We start from the raw sequence: 12,216 nt of genomic DNA, 5'->3' as shown, positions 1-12,216 counted from the left end.
TTCTTCAGAGTATTGCAGTTCTGTTTGCGAGCAGTGACTGAAATCCAGTAGGAAAGAGTTTTTAAAGTAATACTGAATTATCGTTTATGCTTCACTCATTTGGCTTATTGTAGATTTCTTGGTCTGACTAGTTCTTTATTTACAGTATGTTAGTTTTTGTTGACAAATGAGTATTGATACTTCATTAAATAAACCATGTTTTGATGTTTCAACTTTTAGGTGTCAAAAACAGAGCCTTAAGCTCAGTTATTACTATCAGAAACACCTGAATGAAAAACATTGGCCTAAGTTAAATTAACATTTAAGAGGAATATATTAAATTTGGAACTTTCTACATGCTATGAACATTAATCAGCAGAGTTTTGCATTTGAATTAAAGCTAAAATAACCAAATGATATATAAAGAGATATGTACCATTTTTACAGCATATCTAAATGAGTATTGTTCACTAGAAGAGATGGATTATTAGTAAACCCTCTGGAGGTAAACTCTGAAGAATTTCTAGGCTTTTAAAGATGAGTGTTTTTTCCTGTTATTAGTGTCTCTTTAATGAATAATCAAGAGTGCTGCCTAGGTTGGACTTCCCTGGTGACTCAGTGGTAAAGAACCTCGTGCTAATGCAGGGCATGCAGTTTGATCCCTGGGTCAGGAAGATCCCCTGGAAAAGAAAGTGACAACCCACTCCAGTATTCTTGCCGGGAAATCCCATGGATGGAGGAACCTGACAGGCTACAGTCCTTGGGGTCACAAAAGAGTTGGACATGACTTAGTGACTAAACAACAAAACAGCAACTACTTACTTTAGTTCTCGTCAAAACTAGTATAAAAGTCACTGCCTGTTTAAACTTACATTAATATATCTGTGTTTTAATTCACTATTTAATGTAGTAGTGATGTAATATTGCTTTTATTAAGCTCATATTTTTCCATTAATTTATTCCCTGAACCTATTTTGTGTGTGTATAAATTTCCTATCTTCTTTTTCCTTAAGAATTTAGGGTAGGGAACTTAAGAGGAAAGGCACAGTATTTTTTATTTTTATGTTTGTTCTCTTTCTTAAGCCCATTTGCTTTGTCTATGCCAGGTACCTTGTCCCAGTTGATCTCTATTTGGAAATCACCCAACAAGCACTTGTCATAATTTAATGTGGTTCCTTAAAGTCACTAAGTCTGTTGTTCATTTTACTTGTTAATTTGAATGTATTCATAATAATTACAGTGAGAATAGGTAGCAGAAAAGTTTTCATTTGGATATTTTCCCACTTATTTCTTTTTTCTTAATAGAGAGGAAGTTCGTGCCCCAATTCCTCAAAAGCAAGAAATACTGGTGGAACCAGAACCTTTGTTTGGTGGTAAGTTTACCTTTTTTTCCTAGCTTTATTTGCCTTTATTGTTGCCTTCAGGATTTTAATGAAGCTATCAAAAGATGTGAAGGCTTGCTCAGAGATTATTATTTCAAGTACAATCAGTTCTTACCTTGTAATTCCATACTGCACTGAGGTAAGTTGCACAGTTGGTTCTTTCTGAGGAGTGAATCAGATTAAAAAGTTGATAGCTTTTTCAGAAGGCCAAAAGGAGGAAAATAAGCAAAAGGAATTGCTGCCTTATAATGGAAACAAATCTATCATTAGATAAAAGACTGATTGGTTTTTTTTTTTGAATACCCATTTGACTGCCATGTCCTTATTGTCTTGATACACTATATCTTCACTCGTTTTTTATTTTAAGTATTTATTTATTTGGCTATACCAGCTCTTAGTTGACGCATGTGGGATCTAGTTCCCTGACCAGGGATTGAACCCAGGTCCCTTGCATTGGGAGCGGAAAGTCTTAGCCACTGAACCACCAGGGAACTCTTATTTAATTTCTAGAAGTGCTATTCCTGTATTGAAAAAAGGAGAAAATAATCTCTAATCCATGCAAAAAATTAATGGTATCAGTCTAGGGTACATAGAGAAGATGGTAGGAAATAGAACATTGATTAAAGAAAAATTATAGTTTTTTTAATAATACAATAATTATTATTGTATTTTATTAAAAATATTTATTTATTTGGCTGCATCAGGTCTTAGTTGCCCCGAGGCATGTGGGATCTTAGTTCCCCGACTAAGGACAGAACCTTTGTCCCCTGCATTGGAAGGCAGATTTTGTTATTCTTTAAAAATTTGGGTGGGGGCGATAATTGCTTTACAATATTGTACTGGTTTCTGCCATACATCATGAATCAGCTACAGGTATACATATGTCTCCTTTCTCTTGAACCTCTCTATCTCCCACCCCATCCCATCCTTCTAGGTAGTTACAGAACACTGGGTTGAGCTCCCTGTGTCACACAGCAAATTCCCACTGGCTGTCTGTTTTACGAATGGTGGTGTGTATGTTTCCATGCTACTCTCAATTCGTCCTGCCCTCTTCTACTGTGCCTACAAGTCTGTTCTGTATGTCTGTGTCTCCATTGCTGCCCTGCAAATAGGTTCATCAGTAACATCTAGATTCCATATGCATGCGTTAATATACAATATCTGTCTTTCTCTTTCTGACTTACTTCACTCTGAATATTGGGGTACGTGTGTTTCTTTCAGTTATGGTTTTCTCAGGGTGTATATTCAGTAGTAGGATTGCTGGGTCACATGGTAGTTCTACTCCTAGTTTTTTTAAGGAATCTGTACTGTTCTCCATAGTGGCTGTATCAATCTACATTCCCGCCAACAGTGCATGAGGGTGCCCTTTTCTTCACATCTTCTCTAGCATTTATTGTTTGTAGATTTTTTTAATGATGACCATTCTGACCAGTGTGAGGTGATACCTCATTATAGTTTTGACTTGCATTACTGTAAAGCTCTTAAAGGAAAACACCAGCAGTACAGTCTTTGACGTACATCATAGCAAGATCCTCTTTGAGCCACCTCCTGGAGTAATGGAAAAAAAAAAAAGCAAAATGGAAATATACAAATGGGATTTAATTAAACTTAAAAGCTTTTGCACAATGAAGGAAACAAATAAGATTAAAAGACAACCCTTAGAATGAGAGAAAATAATTGCAAACAAGATAACTGACAAAGTATTAGTCTCCAAAATATACTACAGCTCATGCAGTTCAGTACGAGAAAAACAAATAACACAATCAAAAATGGGCGAAAAACCTAAACAGACATTTCTCCAAAGAAGACACACAGATGGCCAGCAAACACGTGAAAAGATGCTCAGCGTTGCCTATAATTTTATTTTAACAAGACTTACCTTTTGTGAGCCAGATATTTTAGGCATTAAGAGGTATATTAAAACCACAGAAGATAAGGAACTTCCCTGCCAGTCTAGTGGTTAAGATTCTGCGTGTCCCACTGTTATATTAAAACTACAGAAGATAAGGAACTTCCCTGCCAGTCTAGTGGTTAAGATTCTGCACTTCCCACTGTTAGAGGCAAAGGTACCATCACTGGGTGAGAAACTAAAATTTTGCCTGCCATGTAGTGTGGCCAAAAAAACTTAAAAAGAAACCCAAACCCAGAAGAAGTAGTTATGATTTGTATTGTGTATATTGAGAATAGTGATTCCAAAAAATAGGTATATAAGAAGTCGGTAGGCAGGCTAAAAGAAGAAATAAGTTATAAGAAAAAGATGAAGAAAATTATATAAACCATGTCTTTTGATTTGAAAAATCCAGATAGTTGAGAGTTTTAAGATTGATCTTTAACCTGGCAGCTTTGGAGTTTACTGTAGAAAGAAATAAAGAACGTACTTTCCAGCATCAGAAATAAAGATGAGAGGAAGATTCAGAAATAAAAATGGGAGAAAGAGCACTATAAGGTCTGAATGCCGGGAAAGTCTCATGGACGGAGGAGCCTGGTAGGCTGCAGTCCACGGGATCGTTAGGAGTCGGACACGACTTCACTTTCACATATTGGAGAAGGAAATGGCAACCCACTCCACTGTTCTTGCCTGGAGTATCCCAGGGACAGGAGAGCTGGGTGGGCTGCCGTCTATGGGGTCGCACAGGGTCAGACACGACTGAAGTGATTTAGCAGCATTGAAGAATAATATGTGCTTTCTGCTTTTTTTTTTTTTTTTTTTTACATATAAATGTAATGGAGCTCAGGAATAATGCCCTTGGAAGCTTTCTCTTTCCTTTATTGCAAGGAATAAGGCAGGATCTTTGTGTGGGGAAGACTACAGTAAATGGGTTCTATCCTGTTTTACTGTTTGAAGCGAAAGAGTTTCTATTTGAAACATCACTTTCTTTTATCTCTGGTTTGATGAGAGTCGGGGGTAAGAATGACCTTATACAGTTAGGAAATCAGTCTTAACTTTCATTAGTAGACCTTATTATAACTTTGAAAAGGTTTTTGGAGAACTGTTTTCTTATTAGGAGTAGTATCGATTTAAAGTATGTTTCTCAAAGTGTGGTCTGAGAGTCCCTGGTACCCTTTCACTGGGTCTGTAAGAACAGAACCATTTTCATAATAATACTAACTGGTTATTTGCCTTTTTCACAGTGTTGACATTTGGGCTGATAAATGAGAAGCAATGATTGGTCAAACTACTGCCGTCTTAATTAAATCAGGACAGTAAAACCAAACTGCTGCTACTTGTTGAATTCTTCACTGATACACACTTGCAGTTTTTAAAGAAAGCCAATTTTACTTATTAATGTTCTTGGCAAAGCAATAAAAATTAATTTCATTTGATCTTGACCCACATTTTTAAACTATTCTTTTTGATGAAATAGGATGTGTACATAAAGCACTTCGTATACTGAAGTGCTCTGGTTACTTTAAGGAAAAACACTTGTACTTGTGTTTGAGTTGAAACCTAAACTAGCTGCTCTTTTTTATGGAGCACTATTTTTCTTGAAAGATTACTAACAAACTGTAGTTATTTAGAGTTAGGCATTTGGCAGACATTTTCTTGAATGTGAACAAAGCCTGTTAACTGCTTCAAGGCAAACAACTGACATTAATTGTTGCCAGTCATTTAAGGAAAAAACAGCTTTCATGCAGAACTTAGAATTTTAGAAAGTTTATGTCCATGATTGTGATCTTGTTAGCTTCCTAGTATTTAAAGGCTTTCCAGTGAGATTCAGTTCAGTTCAGTGGCTCGGTTGTGTCTGACTCTTTCCGACCTCATGAACCGCAGCACACCAGGCCTCCCTGTCCATCACCAACTCCCGGAGTCCACCCAAACCCATGTCCATTGAGTTGGTGAGGCAGTCCAACCATCTTTTCCTTTGTCGTCCCCTTCTCCTCCTGTCCTCAGTCTTTACCAGCAGCAGGGTCTTTTCCAATGAGTCAGCTCTTCACATCAGGTGGCGAAACTATTGGAGTTTCAGCTTCAACATCAGTCCTTCCAATGAATACCCAGGACTGATCTCCTTTAAGATTGACTAGTTGGATCTCCTTGCAGTTGAAGGGACTCTCAAGAGTCTTCTCCAACACGGCAGTGCAGTTGAAGGGACTCTCAAGAGTCTTCTCCAACACGGCAGTTCAAAAGCATCAATTCTTCAGCACTCAGCTTTCTTTATAGTCCAACTCTCACATCCATACACGACTGCTGGAAAAACCATAGCCTTGACTAGATGGACCTTAGTCGGCAAAGTAATGTCTCTGCTTTTTAATATGCTGTCTAGGTTGGTCATAACTTTTCTTCCAAGGAGTAAGCTGCAGTCACCATCTGCAGTGATTTTGGAGCCCCCCCCAAAATAAAAGTCAGCCACTGTTTCCACATCTATTTCCCATGAAGTGATGGGACCATCTGCCATGATCTTCGTTTTCTGAATGTTGAGCTTTAAGCCAACTTTTTCACTCTCCTCTTTCACTTTCATCAAGAGGCTCTTTAGTTCTTCTTCACTTTCTGCCATAAGGGTGGTGGCATCTGCATGTCTGAGGTTATTGATATTTCTCCCAGCAATCTTGATTCCAGCTTGTGCTTCCTCCAGCCCAGCATTTCTCATGATGTACTCTGCATATAAGTTAAATAAGTAGGGTGATGATATACAGCCTTGACGTACTCTTTTTCTTATTTGGAACCAGTCTGTTGTTCTATGTCCAGTTCTAACTCTTGCTTCCTGACCTGCATATAGGTTTCTCAAGAGGCAGGTCAGGTGGTCTGGTATTCCCATCTGTTTCAGAATTTTCCACAGTTTATTGTGATCCACACAGTCAAAGGCTTTGGCATAGTCAATAAAGCAGAAATAGATGTTTTCCTGGAACTCTCTTGCTTTTTCGATGATTCAGCAGATGTTGGCAATTTGATCTCTGGTTCCTCTGCCTTTTCTAAAACCAGCTTGAACATTTGGAAGTTCACAGTTCATGTATTGCTGAAGCTTAGCTTGGAGAATTTTAAGCATTACTTTACTAACGTGTGAAGTGAGTGCAGTTGTGTGGTAGTTTGAGCATTCTTTGGCATTGCCTTTCTGCTCAACTGGAATTCCATCACCTCCACTAGCTTTGTTTGTAGTGATGCTTCTTAAGGCCCACTTGACTTTACATTCCAGAATGCCTGGCTCTAGATGAGTGATCACACCATTGTGATTATTTGGGTCATGAAGATCTTTTTTGTACAGTTCTTCTGTGTATTCTTGCCACCTCTTCTTAATATCTTCTGCTTCTGTTAGGTCCATACCATTTCTGTCCTTTATTGAGCCCATCTTTGCATGAAATGTTCCCTTGGCATCTCTAATTTTCTTGAAGAGATCGCTAGTCTTTTCCTATTCTGTTGTTTTCCTCTGTTTCTTTTCATTGATCATTGAGGAAGGCTTATCTCTCCTTGCTATTCTTTGGAACTCTGCATTCAAATGGGTATATCTTTTGTTTTCTCCTTTGCTTTTCACTTCCCTTCTTTTCGCATCTAATAATAATCTTCTGATGAGATTAGTGGTGACATTAACAGTTATTTTTTAAAATACTTTATGATGAAAAGGTCAAATTTGGAATGTTTTGCATAACTCAGTGAACAAATATTTTCAAGCCACCAAAGCACACTGTTACAAAATTGTACATGGGTGAAATACCTCTTCTGATCAATATGTATTTGTATATGCAATATATGTTAGATATCTGCTGCTGTTTAATAGATTGTTTCAAAATTTAACATCCTGAAACAACAAACGTTTGTTATATCACCATTTCTATGTGTTAGGAATCCAGGTATGGCTTAGTCGGGTCCCTCTTCTATGGTCTCTCAAGCGTATAATCAAGGTGTCATGCAGGGCTACAGGCATCCCAAAGCATGACTAGAGGAAGAGTCTGAATTCACTTATGTGGCTGATGGTTTACTGGAGACATCATCAGTTCCTTACCACAGAGCAAATGAGAGAGCCAGAGAGGACAGCTCAGGATGGAAGCCACCATTTTTGTAACCTAATTATTGGAAGTGACATCCTGTCACCTCTGCCTCATTCTGCTTGATCCTGCCCATGCTCAAGATGTTCATGCACAGGTCATGAGATAGGGATAATTAGGTGCTGTCACAGAGCCTGCCTACCACATAGACCAGTAGATTTAAATGGAGCAGAGTATGAAAAGTTCATTGATAATATTTCAGATTCCATGTTGCTACCAACCTTTGGAAATGGCAACCCACTCCAGTATTCTTGCCTGGAGAATCCCATGGACTGAGGAGCCTGGTGGGCTGCAGTCCACAGCGTCACAAAGAGTCGGACAGGACTGAGTGACTTTACTTACTTACTTACTTACTTAACCTACCAACCTTTAAGAAATTACCTCTGATTGAGTTTGGTGTAGTAGCCAAGGAAAATGTTCACAATTATCTTAAAACTGTTAAAATACTCTTCTCTTTTACAATTTACATGCCTGTGTGAAGTTAAATATTTTTCTTCATATACTTGAATTAAAAGAGTAGCAGCAGATTGAATGCAGAAGCAGATCTAAAAATTCAGGTGTCTTCTCATACCAGTTATTAACAGAGATTTGTGAAAATGTGCAACAGTGCTGCTCTTCTCATAAAGCTTTTTTTCTCTGTTTCTCCCCTATTCTGACTGTGAAGCTCCGAATGAATCTCTTTTAGCTCTTTGCAGCTTAGTTTCTTTGACCTCAGTGACCAGTACTCTTACTTTGTGGGTAGTAGAGTAAGAATAAAGAGGACTGATGTTTACTTTTAGCATATGGTTTGGAAGAGTCTGGAAACCATGTATGAAGAGGCAGGCAGGAGTAATAATTAATAATGGTCCTGAAGCTAGAGGTGTAGTGGCCTGAGGAGAGGTTCTTGCTTAGACTTAGGATAAATAAGGGGGAAACAAATGGGAATAGGTCATGAGTCCAAGAAATACGAGGGCAGTTGGAAAGCTAGCAGTAAGGACCTAGATGAATCTCTAGGAGATTGAGAAGGGCTAAATTGGAGGCAGGGTTGGGGGAGTGAATATGTATATGTGTAAAGAACATAGAATGTTGATTGGCCTGCCACTGGTAATTTCAAAATAGAAAAAAACTACCTTTTATATATTATGTACTACCTCTCTAATAATAATATGCTTTCTTAAGCAGCTGTTCTGTGTCTCACCCGAAGATAATTCTTATTATGGTTAACAATTGGTTAAAACTTTCTTAATTGTTATGGGTAAATAGTACTTGATAATGAGTTTTAAGAAATCATTGAGAAATTATTACTGCTAGAAACATATTTAAGATAGGAACTCTCAAATAAAAATAGTTCCAAGATTGAAAAGAATATTTCTTGCTTCTTCTATATAAAGAGAGGGAGAGAGAAATAATGCAATATTTAAATTTTATAAGTTTAATAAAATTTAAAATAAATTTGTATAATTTATTCAATAAAATAAAACAATTTATATGTAAAATTCAGGTTAAATTTGAAATTCAAAGCAAAGTTAAAATATAGTAGCCTCTCATTTTTACCAAATTCCTTTTCCTAGAGATGATATTGTGATTCTTTAGTGTAAATACTGATATGCATATGTGCATAAATGATATGTGCTAAATCGCTTCAGTTTGTGTCCAACTCTTTGGGACCCCATGGACTGTAGCCCACCAGGCTCCTCTGTCCATGGGATTCTCCAGGTAAGAATACTAGAGTGGCAAGATGGATTAAAGATCTAAACGAAAGACCAGAAACTAAAACTGTTAGAGGAGAACATAGGGAGAATACTCTCCAACATAAATCACAGCAGGATCCTCTATGACCCACCTCCCAGAATATTGGAAATAAAAGCAAAAATAAATGGGACCTAATTAAAATTAAAAAGCTTCTGCACAACAAAGGAAACTATAAGCAAGGCGAAAAGAGAGCCTTCGGAATAGGAGAAAATAATAGCAAATGAAGCAACTGACAAACAACTAATCTCAAAAATATACAAGCAACTCCTGCAGCTCAATTCCAGAAAAATAAATGACCCAATCAAAAAATGGTCCAAAGAACTAAATAGACATTTCTCCAAAGAAGACATACAGATGGCTAACGAACACATGAAAAGATGCTCAACATCACTTATTATCAGAGAAATGCAAATCAAAACCACAATGAGGTACCATTTCACACCAGTCAGAATGGCTGCAATCCAAAAGTCTACAAGAAGATGTGGAGAAAGGGGAACCCTCTTACACTGTTGGTGGGAATGCAAACTAGTACAGCCACTATGGAGAACAGTGTGGCGATCCCTTAAAAAACTGGAAATAGAACTGCCTTATGACCCAGCAATCCCACTGCTGGGCATACACACCGAGGAAACCAGAATTAAAAGAAACACGTGTACCCCAATGTTCATCGCAGCACTGTTTATAATAGCCAGGACATGGAAGCAGTCTAGATGTCCATCAGCAGATGAATGGATAAGAAAGCTGTGGTACATATACACAATGGAGTATTACTCAGCCATTAAAAAGAATACATTTGAGTCAGTTCTAATGAGGTGGATGAAACTGAAGCCGATTATACAGAGTGAAGTAAGCCAGAAAGAAAAACACCAATACAGTATACTAACACATATATATGGAATTTAGAAAGATGGTAATGGTAACCCTGTATGCGAGACAGCAAAAGAGACACAGATATATAGAACAGTCTTTTGGGCCCTGTGGGAGAGGGAGAGGGTGGGATGATTTGGGAGAATGGCATTGAAACATATAATACCATATATGAAACGAATCACCAGTGCAGGTTTGATGCGGGATACAGGATGCTCGGGGCTGGTGCACTGGGATGACCCAGAGGGATGGTATGGGGAGGGAGGAGGGAGGGGGGTTCAGGATGGGGAACACGTGTACACCCGTGGTGGATTCATGTTGATGTATGGCAAAACCAATACAATATTGTAATTAGCCTCCAGTTAAAATAAATTTAAATTAAAAAAAAAAAAAGAGTACTGGAGTGGGTTGCCTTGCCCTTCTCCAGGGGAATCTTCCAAATGATATACTGACAGATAATGCTTTAAACAAATAAGTAATTTTTTAGCATGTGGTTCTGCATTTTTTTGTTATTTTTCTGTTTTGCTTTTTACTCAGTAGTTCTTAAAAAATTACCCTATATAATGGAAAATGCAGGCTGTTGTGAAGGATGCTTTGAAGATGGGATTGGGGGACTTTAATAGTTTCTATCTGATCTTACTATCTAATCATCATTTCTTACAGAGTATTGTTCTAGTTACATGCTTTCTGGGCTTGCCATAAGCCAACTTAATAACTGTCACTCATATTGAAAGAATCATTAAATGTCCTTATTTAATGTATATAAAGACCTGGTAATTAAAAAAAAGTTTTATATTATAGTTGATTTACAGTTGTGTGTTAGTTTTCGGTGTACAATAAAGTGATTCAGTTACACATAATATACATGTATCTATCCTTTTTCAGATTCTTTTCCCATTTAAGACCTGGTAAATTTTTTAGGTTTAAGAACATACAGGAAGATAATATTTTGATGATTGCTTTTGAAACTTTATCTGTACAATACTTAAGAATTGGGTAGTAGACCCTATTCAATAGTATAAGAAGATATTGGTTCTATTTATTTATCTGTAATTATAGGAAAAATTTACACTCTAAAATTGTTTTTTTGGTGTTTATAATTCTACATGTGTGCCACTTACTAAGAAGTAGTTCTTAAATATTATGGTTTAAAATTTACTCAAGTATTGTACTAAAGGGTAAGCAGATCCTTTAAAATAACCTGAATTTGGTATTTGGAGCATGTGTAAGATTCATCTCCATGTGGAATCATGTTCACAATCTTTCTTCCTGTCTTTTTACATAAATTTGGCCAAGTCCTTGACTGGACCTTAATTTTCTTTTTTATATAACAAAATGTTGGTCTGAAGATGGTTACGTTAAGTATGTATGAATGACTTGAAGGTTTTAAAAATATTTTATTTTTTGGAAGAGGACACTATTATCAATCTGAGTGTCTTAAAATAAGAAATTCTTAAAGATATTTTAGAATTGTTAAAAAATTAATGTTTAAGCTTTTGTGTCAATTCTGTTTTTTTCTCCTAAAGCTCCTAAAAGACGACGGCCTGCACGTTCAATATTTGATGGTTTCCGGGATTTTCAAACTGAAACTAGTAGGTATCTATGGATTAGTTTATCATCTCCTTTTCTCTTCCTTCTTCTCTCCGCCTCCATTCTTGTCTTTCTCTCCCTCCCCGTCTCCCGCAGATAAAACCAAGGTGGAAAAGCACCCATACACTCCCCTTCAGGTCAAGATCCTGGTTTGTTTTATATAATTGTTTTATTGAAAAAAATGATTAATATTAGGCCTAATAACTTTGAGGATTCATCTTATTTAAAAAAGTAAATTATGAATTCAGTCTGTGATTGTTATTAACTCCCCCTTGCTGCTGCTGCTGCTAAGTTGCTTCAGTTGTGTCCAACTCTGTGCAACTCCGCAGATGGCAGCCCACCAGGCTCTTCTGTCCCTGGGATTCTCCAGGCAAGAATACTGGAGTGGGTTGCCATTTCCTCTTCAGTGTGTGCAAGTGAAAAGTGAGAGTGAAGTCGCTCAGTCATGTCTGACTCTTCACAACCCCATGGACTGTAGCCTACCAGGCCCCTCCATCCATGGGATTTTCCAGGCAGGAGTACTGGAGTGGGTTACCATGTCCTTCTCCACTCCCTTGAGCTGAATTATTCTAAATTCTAACCTACTTGATTATAGAAGAATAAGAGAGGTGGATATAATATTAGAAATCTAATAATTTACAAACAACCCATTTCTGAATGAGCAGTTAAATGCTGACTATAATAAAATAAA

The 12,216-nt window shown here is 37.2% G+C and overlaps 1 protein-coding gene across 1 annotated transcript in view; it reads left to right on the top strand.

Annotated features, from left to right (window-relative positions):
* The window catches only part of UBXN7 (UBX domain protein 7), a 57,025-nt gene that overhangs the window by 21,676 nt on the left and 23,133 nt on the right, over positions 1-12,216 (top strand). The window contains exons 3-4 of the mRNA XM_004003007.4: positions 1,285-1,352; positions 11,462-11,527. Coding sequence (XP_004003056.1) covers positions 1,285-1,352; positions 11,462-11,527 — 134 coding nt within the window. The remainder of the gene's footprint in view (positions 1-1,284; positions 1,353-11,461; positions 11,528-12,216) is intronic.

The sequence above is a fragment of the Ovis aries genome, chromosome 1 (genome assembly GCF_016772045.2).
Source record: "Ovis aries strain OAR_USU_Benz2616 breed Rambouillet chromosome 1, ARS-UI_Ramb_v3.0, whole genome shotgun sequence".
NCBI classification, from domain to species: domain Eukaryota; kingdom Metazoa; phylum Chordata; class Mammalia; order Artiodactyla; family Bovidae; genus Ovis; species Ovis aries.
The sequence above is the reverse complement of the archived record's forward strand: the minus strand, read 5'-3'. Positions and strand labels throughout refer to the sequence as shown.